Here is a 21,275-nt window from a genome sequence, read left to right as displayed (position 1 = left end):
TCCACTGATTTTTTTCCCTTAGTTTTCTCTACACATTAATTTTTAATCATTTTATTTTTGAAGTGGTCACTCTGGACTTGAACTTCTAAACTCTAGGTTATAAATAGGGCATAGCTTTAAATCTTAACGGCTCAATTCCTTGAGAATGATCGACTGAAAAAGAGTTACTACAATATTTCTTGTTCTTTTAGAGAGCTTTATGAAAAACTTAACTAGTATAATATGTTAGATAGTGTTAAATCTTCTTTTTTTAGGGAAAATTGTATGAAATAACAAACTATTAATTCAAATTAAATGTTATAGTCATAGTTTATTTTATTTGTAATTCGCAGCAAACATCCATTTTTTTGTCATCTGGTTTGGTATACAATTACCCATTCGGTATACAAATGTATAAAATGTGTTTGCGTTTGTATAAAGTGAGAGAAAAGTGTATATACAAATACAAATACATATATTTTTGTCCTATACACTTGTAATTATACAAATACAGATTTTATTATATAAATTACAATGTATAAATAATTTATACAAAACTGAATAATTTGTATAAAGTTGGATGTATCTAGCGAATTATACAAATTAAAAATTGCATATCAAACATAAAATTTGCTATGGAACGCAATTATGTAAACTATAGTTATAATATAAAAATATGATTTGTATGTTTGTAATATGTGAAAGTTGCTTTTTTTATTGACATTAATGGGCTGGACATGCATTTCTGGGCTTTCCCCTATTAAAATGGTTATTAAGAGAATGGGCCAATGGACTTGCAGTTAACTTAGCCAGTCTGGACAAGAATCATTATTATTTTTCATGTTTGTAAGTTCATAACAAAGGAATCAAATAATCTTAGATTTCAAGATACTAAACATAAATTTATTTGGAAATAGACTCAAGAAAGAGCCTAGCTAGTTTGATATGATATTTAATTTTACCAATCAAGATTGTAGTGAAATGAATAAGATCCATCCACTTGTAGTCAAAAGTTTCGGGTTCGAGCTTGTTTATGGAAAAAATCATGCCCTTCCCTTTTTAGGCCTTACGAAGTATCGGACACCGGAGCGGGAAACATTTGTTTTTCCTTTTCCAGTTATATATGAGTCCCGCTAGCTTGAAGTTTTATTACATGTTTGATAATTGGGAGTAGCTTGGATTTGTAGCTCTTAGTTTTTAAGCAACGTTACAATATTTCAATTTCTTGATTTCTTTTGTTTAACTTAGAATCAATTAATAGTGATACTCAAATATATTTTATTGCCAAATAAAAAAAAAAGTTAATTAGTGAGCAAAAAAGGAATTGAAGCCAAAGAAGCACACAACATAGAGAATAACTAGACAAAAGCAACAACAAAAATAACTATTACCTAACCTTTAGAAAATAGAAAATAGAAATATTATTTTGTAGTTCATTACAAATGTTATTCTACGCTATATGATTTTTTTCCCACGTGAGATCAATAAGAAAAATAACACATAATGTATGTATTGTAAGATTAACCTCTTTTACTGATAAGTGCACACATGAAATCATTTCCTCGATAGAAAATGAGAAGCTATATTTACATGCTTGTCCATAAACGTCTTTCTCAGATTGTAACGGGTTTGGATTGTTAGAAAAAATAGGTAATTTAATGCCATGTATAATATTATACATTTTCTCAAAAGTATATTCATTCATTTCTTTATTTTCCAAAGGACGAAACAAAGTGAGTGGCTATGCAAAGAAAAGAGTCGAGTCGAAGAGGCTAAATAATAGAAGAAGGAAAACTAAATCAAGAAAGAAGCAAGGCTAAGAATACAATAACCGATCACCATCTCTCTATAACCTATTTAAGTGATGCACCTTTTCCTTTTCTTTTCTTTTTTTCATTTTCTCCTTGTTTTATTAGAAATAGTAGATGATTGATCACTTGGCTCCAACAAGTCTCATTATTAATTTGGGTTTGGTGATGGACCTACAACTGGAGACCAACCCATTTTTGTTTTTGTCCTTATGGTCTCTCTGCTAAAGAATAGAGACACTTGAGGCCTATAAAATCCTTGTGCCAAGCTTGAATCTTTGTACTCTTATTGGTTTTGAATGGGCAAATGACACTGCTGCTGCCACAGTTTTGGACCACTTGCCCATCTCTTAAAAGTTACATCCTCCGTTCAAATTTATATGGCACCATTTAACTATACACGAAATTTTAAAAATAAGAGAAGACTATGTTATGTTTATTAAATTGTTCTTATTAAAGTCACTTTAGTGCTTACTTTTTTTTAGTTGACTTTATTCTCCGCAAAAAAGTGTTGAATGGGACCTAATAGGGGTAAAATGGGATGATGCCAATAAATAGTTGACAAATAAGGAATAGTTAAATTCTTTTTGAGACAGATTTAAAAGAAAGGGGTGTCATGTATAAATTAAATAAGAGGGAATAAAACTTTTAAGACTCAGTAAAAGTGAAAAATGATTTCTTACCTTATCATTTTATTATCATGTCAAATAATACAATTGAGTATGGTTCTATTAAGTTGTGCTCCTCTGAGACAAGAAAACACCCCATAATCGCCATAGGGGTGTGTTTCGTATGAAATCTCATATTTGATTGATCAAAATATTTTTAAAAATATTTCTCTCTAGTGAATAAATTTCAAAAAATAAGTTAGATAAACGACTTTACTTCACCTACGCTCATCCCCACACTAACTTTACCTCACTACCCTACTCCTCGCCGCCCACCCCCGACCTCTCACTCTCCCAACCCCAAACTCACCCCCACCCCTCATTCTCCATCCACTTCATATTCACTCTAATAATTTTATGCCTAAATTATATAGAGAAAGGTCAAAACTATCCTTATATTATTGAATTCGTCGTTAAGATTACCTTTACCCCCTACCGTCATTTTCTAGCTTAAAAATTACCCTTACGACTAACGATTGTCTTGTTGACTTAGTAGGCTTTTATAAAGTCTATGTGACACTTCTCTATTGATCCACGTGAAACCCGATAAAAAGACACCCAACTCATCTAATTTATTCAATCTCCTCCATAATCTAAGAAGAAAAAAGAGAGAATTTCCCTTTAATTATTTGCCTTCTATATTTAGTAGATCAAAGGAGTAATTGCTAATACCCTTTCTAATTAATTAACCAGAATTTGAATTATGGAATTCATTTTTGGATTTGAATTTAGTTTCTTATTAAAAGGTATAGGGCCCATAGAAGATCCAAATATATCGGACCATAAAGGAAAGTGGACCACATGGGCCGATAAGACCCACCATTGAATGTTTTATTTGTCATTTACCTTCAGAAAGAGAGACCTCAATAGCCTGCAAATTCTGAAAACCCAAAAAGCCCATTGGATTCCCAACTTGTGATCCCCCAGTAATTTGTCTACCCACCAAATTAATTACTCCCTCCGTTCGTTTTTACTTGTTCACTTTAGACTTTACACAATTCTTAAATAATAAGTAATGATAATATGAATATTTTATGACAATACCTATATTAATTAATTAATGTATAGTCGTAAATATTGAAAAATGATTTGGGGAATAAGTAATTAACGTTGAGGGTAAAATAAGAAAAAGAAAATGTTTTTCTTAATATATTAAGTCATTAGTAAATGTGAAAATCTTAAAAAAGTGGTCAAATAAAAGTAAACAAAAAGAGTAAATTGAAAATTACCAATGGATATAATACGTGTATAATCTATGTATATCAACTAAGAAAAGTACCATTTTGATTTATACCATCCTCCTATTTCAAATTATTTCATTATATTATATTATATCATGTTATTCCCCCACCCCCACACCAAAAAAAGGACCACCCCACCCCCAAAGAATTTTTTTGTTTTCTCAAAAAAAAAATAAAGTGAAAAAAGGTAGAAATTATAGAGGGGTCCTTTACAATAATTCGAGTCACGCCTTGAATGTGTATCTCTGGCAAAAAATAAAATGGTAGATTAGAAGAAATGTTTCTTCCAAAAGTCCAGTTCCAATCAAATCTTATTTTCCCCTGCAGAATATGGGCCCTTTACATAAATTATTTTCTCTCCACGTTGACAAATCAATTTCCATTTTCAAATCTCTTACAATTTTTTTTTTTTAAAAAAAAAAAAATATATATATATATAGATATTTGGTATGCATAGGGTTTGACAAAAATAAATTGTGAATGTGTTTAATTTTCTTTACGATGAATATCCCTTTCGCCTAAAAATTACAAGTGTGATAAGTCAAATATAATTTTATAAATATATATAATATATGTTGAATTTTTGACTTATTTGTATGTTTTCTTTTTAAAATTTGAATCTTTTTTAAGCTAAAGTTTTGACATGAAGACGACAGGGATTGAGCTAAGGACGTTGCTTTGTCGAGTTTGAATAACACTACCTAGTGACATCAACTATTAGGTTTCCCAAATTATTATTATTATTATTATTCACCTATAAACAAATAGAGACAAATCTACTTAGTGTTCTTTTTTTTAAAAAAAAAAAAATGAGGCTAGGAGAGGGGATTGGATTAGAAGGTGGAAATTAAAATCATCGTCAACAAGGTGAAAGGTCAGATTACCAGTCAACTAAACTACTAAGATTTTTTCTTCAAATTTGATTGGGGCATTAGTTATTTTCAGGCACAGAGAAGATTAGGTGAAAATAGGAACCATTTTCAAAAGCCTGTGTCATACTCTATCTCTGTTGACTTATTGGACCTCTTGTTGTATTATATTATTCTTATTTTGTTTTCTTGATTAATATTTATATTAAAATTTGATTAAATTTAAATTTCAACAGGGTTTATATTTGAGGGCAATGGTTTCAACGTTATTTATTATTAAAATTTGAATTTGAAATCTCTGATAAAAGACGGAAGATTCTTCCATCACAACTCATGATGTCATCTCTTACTATAATTCAACAAATGATAGGAACTTAACTAAAGAAAACCAACTTTGGTAATTTAATAAAATGCCAATAATACATCTGTCAAGAAAAAAATCATAGAAAAATTTCACTGTCAAATGCATACAAATACATTCTAGTTGTAACAAAATTGACATGTGCTTTGTCTTTATTGGTGAATCACCCTTCACTAGTCTTGAGGAAATAATTATTTGACAATTCAGTACTTGTCTTCTTTAGGCTGTCATAAACTTTTCCTTATTGAGTCATTGTTTACTTAATTACTCCTATTTAAGATTAATATCATTTTTGGTTATAAAAATGCATATAAATTAAATATCTTGTGCCTGAATAGTGACTTATTTTTTCTAAGTAACAGGAAAAATGACTAAAATGTGCTACTTAGAGACTCTACTAAAATAAAGATGAACTGTCAATAAACGTAGAAAAGGTAGAATGGGCAAAAAAATAGACTAAAGAATTGAAAAAACATCAGTGACTACTAGCTTATAAGACAAAAGAATAAAAATAGATATCGATAATTCTAATTTTAGTTCTAATTATAATATTTGATTAAGTATTTCTAATGTTATATTACTTGAAACATAAACTTTTGATCTTTTTGCTCAAGAATTTTCACACTTCTTCAAAGTTATTAATTATTTCATCATTTAATTATTCATATATTATGTCAAACTTGTATCGTTACTTCATAATTCTAAATAAAAATTAAGTGATCATTCATGCGATTAACTCAAAAAAAATGTACGTACCTATATTTTTTGCTACTAGCAATTATGTTGTGAATTGTCATAGGGGTGTTGTACGATCTAAAGTGAATAAAAGTTTAATCAAAGACTTAGAATAAGATAATTAATGTCAATGTCTACAAATACTAGCTTGCGGCAGAGTAATTAATTAAATACCATAAACTTTCTCATCGCCGTCAGTATTAATTACTATAACACTTGTTACAGACATTAATATTAACTACTGATGATAATAATAATAATAATAATAATAATAATAATAACTAATAATATGTAGTTATGTACCATTAACATGTCGGCTAACTACTTTTTTCTCCTTTTAAACATACGTCAAAGCTAATAAGCTATAGTATCAATATTCATTCATTATCATACATCATTTCATATTAATATGTACTACTATCTCTGTTCACTTTTAATTGTCATAATTTTCTTTTTTTAGAATCAAACTATAAGAACTTTGATTAATATTTTATGATATATTTTTTCATCATATTGATATACGAAAAATTGCAATTTATAGTACTTTTTGTATAGTTTTTGAATATCTAAACTTTTTGTATAAAATATCGAATTAATGTAATCTAATTTAAAACTTGAAAATTAGTTAAATTGACTTTCGAAAAGCGCAACATGACAAATAAAAGTGGACGAATAGAGTGCCCATATTAGAGCCTAACATAACAAATTGCAAGGGAAATAATCTATTTATCACAATCTAAGTCTATGTCACGTATTATCAATCTGTTTTTAGTCTAAGTCAACACATGGATTTGTCTTTTGTGTTACACATCATTGAGTCAGACTCAATAGGGCACGAATCAAGTGAACTTGAGATGACTTATAAAGTTCTTCACTTACGGAATTCACCTAAGTTGTGATGTGCACCTTATCTTCAAAATTCTTATTAATCCATTCTTTGTCAAGGGTGTACGGTGTTACACTATTTTATTTCAAGACTATAAATTTCACATTACAAATTTTACAAGAAGATTTACTCGTAAATATGTTTTGAATAATCTATAGTGCATCAAAATACTTTACATAGACTATATATATCAACTTAAACTGAAGTTCAAATTGAAAAAGTACATAATGTGCCATAATAATTTCATAGCACCTGTTTTCTCAACAATAATGTTCACTAGGTCAAAAAGGATGACAAAATAATATACTCTTATATATGGCTCTAAAAATGACCAATACCATAAATCCCTAATTTTTATTTTTTATTTAATAATAAAAGAAAGAGAAGATGTTAACTGGAACCAACAATCCATTTCTTATCATTGTCTTTTCTTCTTTTTTACTTGTATATATTACATGGTTTTAAATTTCTCTTATATTGACAGCCAAAAGCAGTGAACAAAAGTACCAACAAAGACATCTCATACAAAATCAAAAGATATTGTTCCCCAACTTACCTTCCCACATTCTTTTCACCTTTTTCCCCTTTTTGTTTGTGCCTAGTTTTTTTAAAAAATTTAAATTAATTTTTTTTCTTAGATGAATCTAATTGTCATTCTAAATTGTCCTTTAATCTTCTAATATCCTCACCTTTTACACCCCTAAATACTCCTAATTCCTGATCCTTAACTTTTAGGTTACTGTTTTCATCTTTTTCTTTTTCACCTTTTTTTAAAAAAATAAAAATTGAGATTTTATTTTATTATAATAATTTGTCCCCACCAACTTATGAATATATATCAGTACAAAAGTTAGATGAGAAAATGCAACTCACATGGAGCAACTCTTTTTTAACTTATGGTAAATCTTGGCATGCAGCTGTACTTCCATTGCAATAAAGCCATGAGACATGCAAATAAAATAAAATAAAATAACTTTTTTTATTTTGTATTTTTAACCATTTAAAATTTTAAATAATTCAACTCATACAACTTAATACGGTCCAAGTAGATAGATATATATCATGTGTTCATACAAAAAAAATTACTTGTTATTGTCGCTGATTATAATATAGCAATAGTTATATTATTACCACTCAATTCTTCATTTATTTTAGTGATTTTATGTCAACTCCGTGATAAAAATTATGATTAAACATTGGTTATATGCCTCTCAAAATAGGACTAAGAAATCACAAAACATTAAGAATATAATGTTTAATGTAACTATATATCCAAATGCAAATTTTCGTCAGTATGGATTGGGGAGAAATTATCCCTCCATCTTTAATTAGAGATTTTGAGTTTTTGTCTTGGGTAAAAAAAATCTCATTGAGAGTGTCACCTCCATAAATGAACCCTACAATGCGTGAATTCAGATTTAATCGGATTCCAATACAAATATCTAATACCAAAGGAAAATCAAGAAGATAAAAAAATTACTCCCTCCGTCCCATTTTAAATGTCACATTTTTTACTTTGCACTTGCATTAAGAAACGATGTAACTTTATCCTTCTACCCTTATTTAATATTTTCTTAAGTCAATTTTATTAATAAATGACAAGATTAATTAACTATTCTATCAAGGGTATAATAGGCAAAATATGGTCATTTATGCATAAATTTTATAAAATGACAAGTATGTGGTCCAACTATTTATAAAAAGGGATGACATATAAAATAGGACGGAGGGAGTATTACATTACAAAGGAGATCTTATCTCCCCTCCCATTTTCCTTTCTCTTACCCCTATGTAATTAGAAAAAAAATACGTTTCTCTGCTTTAAAATACTCCTAATTGTTTGGTGGGTTGATGGGTAAGTGATCTATATTTTATAAAAAATTACAATCTTTTATTTATTAATTTGATATAAAATATGAATTCGGAAAAAAAATTACTTTATAAAATTGTACTAAATTTTCACATGATTTCTTCATTATTGAATTTCTTTGTAATACTCGATGTTCTATCGAAAATAATATATCTACCTTCACAAAGTAGAATAAGACTACGTACACATCATCCTCTTCAGATCTCACTTCTAAAATTATATCGAATATATCATTATTATTGTATTTAATATGCCCCATATGCAAAAAGAAAACAACCTTGTGTTTGTTCATTGTTGTGTTGCGACTAGGTCAACAAAACAAAAGTATACATGAAATGTCTAATAATTTTATATAAAAATAGTGTTCCGACATTCACGGTACTTCAATGAGAAAGATTGACTAAATCCATGAATTATTTTATCATTTCAGAATAAATTGTTAGAACTTTGTGTTTAATTTTTAAAATATTATAAAAGGAAAATTAATAAAAATAAAAGAGAAAAAAACCAAGTCATTATGATTCTTTATTTTTAAGTGGGTAAAGAAAAGCACATGCAAGGCTTCTTGTGGATGTCTTTTCTTCAACCACAAAGTGCAAAGTAAACTTAACTTTAATCCTCTTTTTTTTCAAAATTAATTTTCCATACATGCACTATTGTCTTCATTTTTGTAACTTAAACATAAGGTTATTGACTAGTAAGTTAATGATTAGATCTTAAATAATCATTAGTAGCTACAAATCACTTGATTATTTTTTAATTCTGGTATAACAACCTCTTAGCATAGAATCCATATATTTTACTTTTCGAAATCTTGAATTTAATTCGGGCAAGTCGCTAATTATTATGCCTTCTTTTTGACATTATTTCTTTGTGAATGTTATGTTTGACTCTTTGTCATGCCACTTCTACTAACATCCAATTGTAGCATGTAATGAGGATAAATATGATGTATAATCTCGTTATATTCAACGTTGATCTATAAATATTTTGTATTGTATGTGTAAAATTATGGTAAGTTAAAGGTATTAGTAAGGAGGCAAAGAAGATCTAAAATCACGTAGATCCTTCGATTCAATGAAGTAGTAAGGATTAATACATTCAATTCCAACCTGTTTGAAATTGAGTCGTACATGGTGTAATTAATTTTCTTTTAAATATTCTTAATAACTACCTTTTAAATTCATGTAAATATTAGTAGGCATTTGGACTTGTGAAAAAAAGGTAATGATTTTAAATCAGAAGTTATACATGCGATTTGGAATATGATTTCATATTCTAAATTTTTCAAAAACATGATTTGAAATTCTAATTTTTATAAATTTAAAACTTGACTAATAAGTTTATATTTTATATATATAATAGAAAAACACCCATTATGTTAAATTTTACAAAAAAAAAAAAACTTACTTTGGCGTGAAAAAGTTGCTCGTATCATATAAAATGATTATATTAAAAAATAACTAGTAATTATTATTATTGACTAGTTGATCTCTACAAAATTACGTCTATTTAAAAATTTCTAACCACAAACATTAATTTATAAAAGAAACACAAACATATGCAACTATCAATGTAAAACCTTAAAATATTCAGACATATTGTTTATAATTAAGAGGAATTTTAATAGTTTTCATAACTTGTGCTTATGAAAACAATTAACTTAAGTAATCCAAATTAGATATCCAAACAAATTCCAATTTCAAACGAAAATGAATCTAATAAACTTCATATCTCAACGTCCAAATGAACCCTTAATTATATTATCAAAATTCATTAATACTTTTCATTTTTAAAAAAATTGTTTTAACTGGTGTCCTTCTCATAGACCTCGAAATTCAGTAAACAAAACTAAAAAGAGACTTGCTCTTGTAACGAGGTCAAACAAATAAAACTACTTGCAAATCTAACCACATAGAAAATTTAGCCAGTGGCCGACAATATGTTCCTCCCTCAAGATGTGAACAAAATCCACTCTTTTCTCAAATCTTCATTATTTTTCCACACCACCCATCTCTTTCTTTTGAAATATGTAACACGGAGACTGTTTCCACGACACAAACCTATAACATTCTAATAACGATTATTAACTTTATTAGTTACATCAAAACTATTTTCGAGCGAGTTATAATTAATAGTGAACAAGATAATATAGGTTGAACAAGTGGACATGAATTTACTTTTTTTGTTTTCATGCAAGTTTTTATTTCCTTATAATAAAATGCCAAACCATCTTTACTAGTACAAAATCTCATAGCCCCACTATAGACAGTACACCATTAAACAAATGGTCCATTAGCTAGCTAGCTGTGATAATTGTCAAAAGGGGGTTTGGTTTTAAATGTAAAGATGGTAAGCAAATTAACATGTGAATAAACAAGAACTTAATTACTAAAACTTAAGCTAAGAGACAAGTAGAGTACTGTTATTGGACATTATACATATCTAGTCTATTAAGGAAATATTTAAAAGACATTTAATTAGTCATTCTCTTGACTCCCTAATCTTCTTGGACAATGGCTCTGGTGATGAAGTAACTGATGTAGCCACTGACCATGAGTCATTGGAGTAATCTGAGCTAAATGACACATCCATTACCCCTGTTGGACTTCCTGGTAATGTCCCAAACTTTCTCTTATTTGAATCAAAGTCAATGTTGCAAGCCACTTCTTGTATTAGCCTGTAACATTCTTCCACTTTGTCCTGGTACATTATCCAAATTTAATCAGTAAAAATAGTAGTAATACGCTTCAGTCCCAAACAAATTAAGTCGACTAAGTAAAAACTATGATGTTGGACAAGTAAAAGTAAAAACTATGATATTGTACAAATAAAAGTGGACGATATAATTCAAAGTTCTAATTACCTTGACAATTCCAAGAATGCCCAAAAGTTGATCTTGGTACTTCTCTCCAATGCAAGGCTTAAGCCTATCAAGAACATGCAACATTGTGGCAGAAGCCATTGCAGAAGGAAGGTAACCAATGAATCTACCATCTGCCATTGACAAATTCCAAATAACAGTTGAGACATACAAGGGATTGTGAGGAATAAAAATAAATAGTCGTGAAATACAATAATAGGAATCTTGTTTGGTAACGTATCAAGTCATTTATATCATAGTGATGAGATGGATAAGTTAACTCATATACCTTATGGGAATAACTTGTTCCTAACAAAATGACCCCTAACCGTATAAATTATAATGTAAATATAATTAAGTAAATAAAATTGTGTTGCGAACATAAACATGCTTACCAGTAATTGTGTATAGAAGCACTTTCTCACATCTCCTCAGAAATTCCAAAGATAAACAGTACTTCAATCCAAGTCTTCTAGTTATAAAATCAAGAAATGAAAATGGGGTTACTGGATTCATCTTCCATTTAAGTGTAGACAGAACCAACATCTCCATTCTCTGTATTGTTTTAGATTCAAACACAAATCTTGATTCCTCAACCTATAAAAGAAAACCCCAAATCACTCAAACATGATCATATAAACAAATTTACAAGATCCATCAAAATACTAAAAAAAATATTCTTGAAAACATACTTGGAGATCAAGAAGCAGAGGAACATCAGTTTCTTCAACTTTAGCAGCTAATGAAAGACAAGTCACAGCAACAAGTTGATTCATCCATGGCTTATGATTCAGAGACTGATTAAAACTAAATAAGAGAAATCTATCAAAGTAATTAACTGCAAGAAATGCAGTTTGTGCAGAAAAAGAGTAATAAGCAGTTGTTTTGAGTATCCATTCAACTGATTCTCTTCTTGCTGAAATAAAAGATTGGTCTTTTTCTAACACATTGTAGCTGATTTTATACTCTGTTTCTTTAGAAAACAGAGAGGTAAGTTCTTCTTCTTCCCATAACAAATCATGTGCAGAAAAACTCTCTGTTTCTACTGATACTTCAGTGAGAATATCTTCTTCACAGTAAAGTGAATCTAATAAAAATGGGATCTTTTGTTCTTCTTGTTCTTGATAATGGTGAGACATTATCTTCTTCTGAGAAGAAGAAATTTAGTTGTGTTTTCATTTACTTCATACTAATTCAAGAAACTGAAAAAAAAAATGAGAAGATGAAAAATAAACTTGTTGATAGTGTTGTGAAGAGAAGAAGAAGAGAGTGGAGAAGAGAAAAATGGAGTATGAAGGAGATTGGGAGGAAGATTGTGTTTTTATTTTGGGTATTTCGATTGTTTTTTGCTATGTTTCTTTTTTTATTGAATTGAATTTATGGATTTTATTATTGTTGGGTGTATGTGTATAGAAGGATACTAGAGGAGTATATAGAAGAAAAAAACTTATGGGATCATGCATGATACTCCCTCCGTCCCTTTTTAATTGTCCACTTTAGAAATGACACACAGATTAAGGCAACAATGATTAGCACAGTGAAGTTACAATTTTACCCTTATAACAACTTTTCACTTCAAAATTACAACCACTTATTTGAATTAAAGTGAAATAAATTGGAGGGAAACAACATACACTTTTACAATTTTCAAGAAGTGTAAATAAGGGTATAATAGAAAAAAATTTGTTGTCCTTTCTTGATTTGTCAAAATGGACAACTAAATAGGGACAACCAAAAGAGGAAATATGGACAAGTAAATAGGGACGGAGGGAGTAATAACTAGACACGTGAGGTTCGTGTGTGTTACTAATCTGATTGGGACCCAATTATAATAAGAGGCTTAATATCGTATAAAAAGTTTGACCACTAGTAAAACTGTCAAAAATTCTAATAAAAATAATAAATATTTATTTATTTTTAATCAATGATTATGTATTCTAATTTTGAGTATATAATGATTTTTAATAAAAATATTTTCTAAAGTAAACATCGAAAAAATGAGAGTGAACCAAGAAAAAAAAGAGTGTAAGCAATTGTAATTAAGGGTGGACCAATTGACAAGTAAGGTTAGCTCTAGTAGATCGTCAATTGAAGTTTGAGTTATACTAAAGGATAGTTTTGAATTTTTGATCGAAGTAAGTTATTATTAAAATAATATGTTTTTTTAAAATTTTAAAAAATTAGAATAAATGTATTTGACACTAACATTTTAGTATTACTCTCTCCGTCCCTTTTTAGTTGTCCACTTTAGAAATGACACACAGATTAAGGCAACAATTATTAGCACAGTGAAATTACAATTTTACCCTTATGACAACTTTTCACTTCAAAATTACAACCACTTATTTGAATTAAAGTGAAATAAATTGGAGGGAAACAACATACACTTTTACAATTTTCAAGAAGTGTAAATAAGGGTATAATATGAAAAAATTTGTTGTCCTTTCTTGATTTGTCAAAATGGACAACTAAATAGGGACAACCAAAAAAGGAAATATGGACAAGTAAATAGGGACGGAGGGAGTATTTGATTACTTTTCATTTTGCACAGTGTTTGAAAAATCATAAATAAGAAAATTTACGAATTCATCCCTTAAAAATCTTTTTGAAAAATTTATAAATAAATGTGAATACTTTCAAAAAGAATTAATTGCAAGGATAATATTAGAAAATTTTAATTAATATTTTTTTTAATTTAATAAGATCGACAATTAATATGAGACAATTATTTTTAGTATAATAATAACTTAGATGGGAAGGAGGGAGTAAATAAGAATACTATCATAAAAAAATTTTGATAGGGTGGACATGGTTTAAAAAAAAAGTTGGACCAATTGATTCTCAGTATTCTCATTAATTCGTGTACAATATTTCTATGATAGGTATTCTCTCTAAAAACATTTCAATTATTATACTTTATTATAATTGAATGATACGCGGTAATTAATTTAATGTTGACCATCTCCAAGCATCAATGTTAATGCAGCTAATTTTAATAATGATGAGTTAATACTCATCTTTTAATTTGTATGTGCATGATCCATGCCGGATTAAAGCTCGATCCTTAATTAAAGATCCAGATCATTATGGATAAATTATAATATACTACAACTGATCTAAACAGAGAATTACTTAATTTGAAACATAATAGAGGTGATTACTAACTAATCAAGATTAACATAGAGAAAATCCATTAAAGAAGGTAATTATTCATTAAGACATTTTGATTTCTCGTGAATATATTTTTACCATATTACTATGCCCCTAGCAATGGTAGATAGAGTATAAATTAATGGGTTCAATTAAATCAAATAATTTGAAATAGAGCATAAATATATGTGTTAAATCTACTAAATCAACAAATATTATTTTTCAAATCTTAAAATTTCAAACATAACGTATATTGTGGTAAAACATAAAGGTTGACTATTACTAAATTTTAAATTCAGAGTTTGTCTCCCTATGTTTTATTTTTTAAGTAAATAGAATAGTTAACTGAAACGCAGAAAAATAAAATACAGTAAAAGCAGAATATATAAACATATCCTTAATTTTTTTAAAATTAGTATAAAGGTTAGACATACAAATTAATAACAATATGTTTCGATCGAGCATCTACATATATTATAATGTATTTTTATTAGATACTTACCGCTCAAATTTGAAAAAAGTTTTATGTGACTATTTTTTAGTACTATAAAATAATGAATTATCGATGTATTCTGCTGAAATAATGTCAAATAAAACAAGAGAAAAAACAAGAACCAAAGGTAACAGTTGACTAGTGCATGCAGAACACCGTAAAGTTTATAGCAGAAATGACAAAATTACAGCTTCAACACAGAAAAGTGAGTATTCCCATTTGCCAACTACTACTTTCACCTTGCATCATTAATTTATCATTACTTCCCTTAATTCTCCATATTTGTTTTTTTCTTCTACTTTTTCAATTATTAAATAAAATAATAGTAATATTTTTTTTCAAAAAAAAGAAGAAAAGTACTAGTATAGTGTAAGTACTTTATGTTATTGATGATATATTTTCAAAGTTACTCACTTTATACTATGGTGGAATAGTCATATATACCTTCAGATCTCTTCTTTTACCAAAGTATATAAAAGGTCGAAAAAATTATACAAGTTATTAAACAAAAGAGAAAAAGCAGCCAAAAGTTGCTCTGCATGCCTATTTTAGAGTAGACTCTACCACTCACCATCACTCCTAAAGTCCAAACACCATTTTCGATAATACCCTAAATATAAAGTTAAAGTAAATTTCATACCCCTTTAATCCCTCCCCCAAATTACAACAACCATAAAAATATTTAGTTTAATCCAACAAGTAAGATATGAGAGAATGCAATGTACACAGATCTTATTTATACATTTGTGAGGTGAAGAAATTGTTTTCAATAATCGTCTCTATGATCCCTCATTTGCCTTAAATTAGCATTTTTCATTCTTATTTGTTGCTTCATTAATTATTGCTAATAAAATCAATCTTGAGTTTAACTAAATCAAAGATATTAGTTTTAGTATTCATGAGGTGAGAATTGAACTAAACCAAGTCAAGTCCTGGTCCTTCATCTAAAAATGTGAGAATCCAACACTAATTTTACACTTCATGTTGGAGTATGTTGTATCTCATATAAATTCTTAAGTTGTCGTGAAAATACTATACTTTATATATTTAGTTGTATTTTTGAATACGTTATCATCTCATTTGTGTGTGCGTTTTTTTTTTTTTTAATAATATTGGTCTATCACTTGAAAATTCTTTGGAAGGATTAGTGTCTATGACACTAGTATCAAAAATTTGGTCAGCTCTGACATTATATTGAAGTATGTTGTCATCTTTATCTAAAACTTAAGCGTTCAAATAAGTTTTTCATACACTATTTAACTTATCATTTATAAGTGTGTCTCTTGATAAGTTAGTCAACCGTACTAGATCAACATGGTTCTCTCAAGCGTCCTAATATACTAGAGTATCGCCTTAATTATTTTAACGCGTAGCTAGTAACTACACTTAAATTCTAAAATAAACATTTGCAACATATCTCCATTGACAATATCAAAACCTCAATAAATTTTGCTTACAAAATGAATCAACCTTTCTATCTAACACTAACATTGTCATTAATTGATTCTTTTTTCCATGTCTAATATATTGTCAAGTGTAAAATGCCACCAAACAAAATTATAGAAGGAATTCCAGTTTCCCAATGCCTTTGGTTACTGTCTCTGTCACTGTAACTTCTTTTTTGTACAAATAAAGCTGAAAGTAAAATAATGTGTGTGTAAGTAGACTAGTTGGGAGAATAGAACAAGACAGCATATTTTTAGAAACAGAATAAAGGAGGGGAAATGGGTAGATGTATTTGCCAAAAATATACGTGTATGTATAAATAAATAAATTAACTACAAGAGACATAATAAATGCAAATGTACGTGTTGTGGACTTGTGGCAGGGATGTAAGATAACTAGATAAGGTTCGATCGAATTTAATAGATTTGTGTTAATGGTACAAGGGACTTATTCGAACCTATTTCGTTGAAAAATTGAATTGTATGCATAATATTACTTTTTCTGATTCAATTTAATTGTCTGACTTTAACTTGATACGGAGTATAAGAAAGTGTAACATGTAAAATATAACGAAATGTTTGTTGATTTTGTCATCTTAAATATGTCATATGAAAATTTAAAATTGGAAACCAAAACATGAATGGAATATTTTTTTTTAATGTATAAATTGTAGATGTGTGATTTTTTTTACCTTTTCTGTGCGTTCATATTTTGAATTCTGTAGATGAAGATTTTAGCTCCAACAGAGACTGAATTTCTGGTATGATTAGTTGCTTTCTTTCTTTCCTTTGCTTTTATTAGCTTTTTTTCTTTCCTTTCTTTCCCTCCTCTCTTTCAATGGCTCATTCTCCGAGGACTTTGGCTTAGCTGGACAACACCCCCACCCCCACCTCAGATATAAAATAAAGAGAAGTATTGAAAACGATTCTAAATTTGACATGAATTATTAATTTTATTCCTGAATTATTGATAGCTTAAAAAAATATTTTTACTTGACTAACTGAACTTAAATACATTTCATATATTGCAGCATGAGTGAAATACATTCCTAAACTCTCGCCAAGTTTAAGAGTTTTTTGAACACTTTTCTTGATTGTTTATTAAAAGTTTAATGCTCCTATAAAAGTTTGAAACCACTTGTTATAACATTATGATAGATAAATAGTGTATCTAACTTTTGTAGGTCAAATAAAAGAGTGTTTTTAGGCTGTTAATAATTTGTGGATGAAACTAATAGTTTACTCAAGTTTAGATGTGTTTTCAATACTTTTCTCAAAAATAAATGAATACTATATATCAAGAAACATCACAAAAGAGATAAAGAAAATAAATACCAATAGCTAAATGGCGATATATGTTCAGAATTTTTTTTTTTTTTTTTTGGTTTCACACCCGGTGTCTGGAGCCCACATTGGAGCTCCGACTAAATCTGGATCGCGCTCTACAGGGGCTCATTTGAGGGTGGCGCTCTCAACAAGATTTTCTCCATATCCAGGGCTCGAACCCGAGAGCTCTGATTAAGGGTGAAACACTCCCACCAGTGCACCACAACCCATGTTGGTTATGTTCAGAAGTTAAATACTATTAGTTCTGAATATTTGGTTAGAAATGTAACGAAAGTTATACATGCATGCAACATATATAAAGTAGTACTGTATTGCCATACGTGAAACTAGACTAGATAGATTATAGTTACATTGACAGTAATTTTTTTTTTGATTTGCGGCTTAATTAAATTTAGATTTACATACATCAAAAAATTTAATAGAGGAATAAAGCATTCTATAACTAAAAAAAAGAAAGATCAATTTTATATGAATTCGAACTTCTGATTACAAACGAATATGTGATAATTTTGTAAGAATAACTTATGATGAATCAATGAGCCGGGAGTTTTAGGAGAGAACTTGTTGAGGTAAGGACCAGTTTCTAAATGCATAGAGTTAATAAATGTTGTGCGATTCTTTTCTGTCTCAATTTATATAATATATATTTTCTAATTGATTTAAAAAATATATATCAGAGTTTCTTACTCCATGACACTATCAAAATTTATTCACATTTGATTCCACTTAATGATAATATTTCTTAAAGTTTGTGTTTAGTGAAATTGCGTCACTTAAATTGAAACGGAGGAAAGTAGGTCACTGGCATGGACAGCAGTGGCTTTGGTTCGTCACCAATTACCCATTAAATAAAAAGTACTAACTTCTACTTTAACAACAACTAGTTTTTTTTTGCTGGTTCCAAAACCTTATATTTTTTGAGTTTTTCGAATTTCAGAAAATTTCTGAAATTAACTTCAATTTGAGTAACGTAAAATTATACTAATTTTATGTTCAAACAATTTTTCAGAATCATGGCTAAACAAGCGCATAAGTTTTAGAGAGTATAAAATGTTTTGATTTGACTAATTCTTTTACGATTTATCTCTAATAATCTTTCTTTAAACTCAAAATATTCTTCCTAAAAGAGATTATCTTTCTCTTCTATTTCCATAGTTCGTTCTCTAATATCTTTTATATTTTAAAAATATTTTTCCTAAAAGAAACTATATCTCTATTTTATTTTCATTGTTCGTGATTTTTCTATGTAAAAATATTGTAAAAATTATATTTTTCGTAAATATCCTTAAATATATTGCGGTCATATTAATAAAAAAGGAGAAAAAATATGTTTATCGTCACCTTTATATCAACTATTTATTAGAAAGTTGCACGTATAGATATTCAAAATAAAATTAATCCGATCTTTAATTTGCTTACCAACCACACATTATTTAGTTAATTCTTCTACTTCTCTCTCGCTATCCTCAACAAAATCCATTGAATTCATCATTTTTATTCAAACACATAAAATTAATTTTAATATCTAAAAATATTTTTACATTTAGTATTTATCAACTACTTTTAATCAACTAACCAAGACGGTCTCTTATTCAACTATCTATTCTCCTTTGAATATTAAAAAACAATTAATTTCGTGTACTTTTCTTCTTCATATTGAAATTCCACCGGACGGTGCACGTAAATATGGTGATAATATTTATTGTGACCTAGGTTTTTTTTTGACATCATACTCCAGTTGTAATCTCTAATTTATTCAGGGTATGTATTAGAGTTTCGATTAAATTTGAATCACGCACTAGGGTTCATTGGGGTCACGTTTCCAACATATTTTTTTTTCATATTTCAGACTCGAACCTGAGTCATATGGTTAAGAATGGAGCAGTCTTACTAATCACTACATCAAAAATGATTTTTTAGCGGCAATTAACACTCTGTGTATGTCCCTAAAATCTTTAACGATATTGGATCCAATGGTAACTAACTAGTGCCGGTGAATATTTTAACACTCTTTGTTAATGTGTATATTTATTGTCCGTTAAAATTGTGTTTTTGTTAGAGTGAATACTGCACTACAATCAATGTTGATTCCAGTTGTAATCTCATTAATGTTAGTAGTTTTAGTATCACTATTTTATTTTATTTTCGTCTCTATTTATTGGATTACTTTTATTACTATTTTAATGTTTATTTTCTTCAAATTATTGGTTATGATTGATAAATTAATTTACTCCAGAAATCATACAACTCATGCTATTGGTCGTGTGACATAAATTTGGTAGTCAAACTGCCAAAAACAGGTCATCAGACTTCAATCTAGGCATAATAAATTAATGTTTCTAAAATTAATTTATGTACATTGACAGTTCTTATGCTTTTAATATACGTTAATGTTTAACAACATATATATTACGGACGGTTATATATAATTATCTTTTAGGTGTATTGATTAGATATGAAAGAGTTCTAACATTGTTAGTATACTTTTAATTGGTTATTATAATCTTTTTTGTGTGTGTGTAATTAATAGATTATATTAGGTACATGTCGTCAATTATAATTTACACTGAATAACCTTATCCACAGACCACATATGATGATAAATTGTCTAATATTTTTGCTTATCTTGAAGTTTGAAATTTATTTTTGAAGTTACTAATCTCACCTTTCAAAGTTAATTAAATATAACTATCTTTAAAGTAATACAAGGATTCATTTACATTTTACAATGACAATGCATAGTTAACCTTCTAGTTGCAAACTAATTAAACTTCTTTTTTTTCTTGTCGCGATATTATTTACTGAATATAATCTAAACAGCAGCCTCTATGGAGTCTAAAAAGCTCATAGGGACGACGCCCTTTATTATCTCCAATATAATTGCATGACAATTATATTACGTACTCTTGATGAGCTGATGGGATGGGACCAACAATAATAATAACGTATTCAGTGTAATCTTATACGTGGAGTCTGATGATAAAGAGTATGCAGATTTTTTCCTATCTCACGGAGGTAAAAATGTTATTTTTGAAAGATTCTTAGTTTAAACAACATATATTAAAGAGAAAAACAAATATATAACAAGAGAAAACATCACATTGCATATTGGAAAAAACAGTCACAACAACAAATTAATAATTCGATAATCAAAATACTGATGGGATGGGATTGATTGATCAAAATCCATTGCCCCATTGCTTTGAAATTTCTTGTCTCAAAAAGTACTCTCATTCTAAAAAGAAAAAAAATGACAGAATTCACTGAGTACTATATTATAGTCAGAAATAGAGTATCGACAAATATAAACTTCAGACATAATTTTTTGAAATTTAAAACACAAATTGTTATAGAAGTTAATTTTTACTATATGACATGAAAAAGTATCATAAATTATATATTATATAGAAGATCGTAGTATAAGATAAATTTATTTCACTCTCCCAATATATAATACTCCTATATTTTGGGAGAGGAAAATATACTTCCCTTTTTCCCATATTTTTTTTAATAAAAATACAAAAAGGTATAAACTTTGTTCCAATGTTATAAAACACCTT

The 21,275-nt window shown here is 28.3% G+C and overlaps 2 protein-coding genes across 2 annotated transcripts in view; both read right to left on the bottom strand.

Moving 5' to 3' along the window:
* LOC125857134 (WD40 repeat-containing protein HOS15-like) overlaps positions 1-21,275 on the bottom strand; it is a 281,455-nt gene that overhangs the window by 200,066 nt on the left and 60,114 nt on the right. The gene's annotated exons all lie outside the window — the stretch shown is intronic.
* Positions 10,589-12,634, bottom strand: LOC125857148 (cyclin-D3-3-like). Its single transcript, XM_049536829.1, has 4 exons — positions 11,973-12,634; positions 11,676-11,877; positions 11,284-11,414; positions 10,589-11,120 (listed from the first exon to the last, which is right to left on the bottom strand). The coding sequence occupies exons 1-4, from the start codon at positions 12,417-12,419 to the stop codon at positions 10,902-10,904; spliced, it is 999 nt and encodes a 332-aa protein (XP_049392786.1). The 5' UTR covers positions 12,420-12,634; the 3' UTR covers positions 10,589-10,901.

The sequence above is a fragment of the Solanum stenotomum genome, chromosome 2, assembly GCF_019186545.1.
Source record: "Solanum stenotomum isolate F172 chromosome 2, ASM1918654v1, whole genome shotgun sequence".
Lineage (NCBI taxonomy): Eukaryota > Viridiplantae > Streptophyta > Magnoliopsida > Solanales > Solanaceae > Solanum > Solanum stenotomum.
This window is presented reverse-complemented; position numbering and strand designations above follow the sequence as displayed.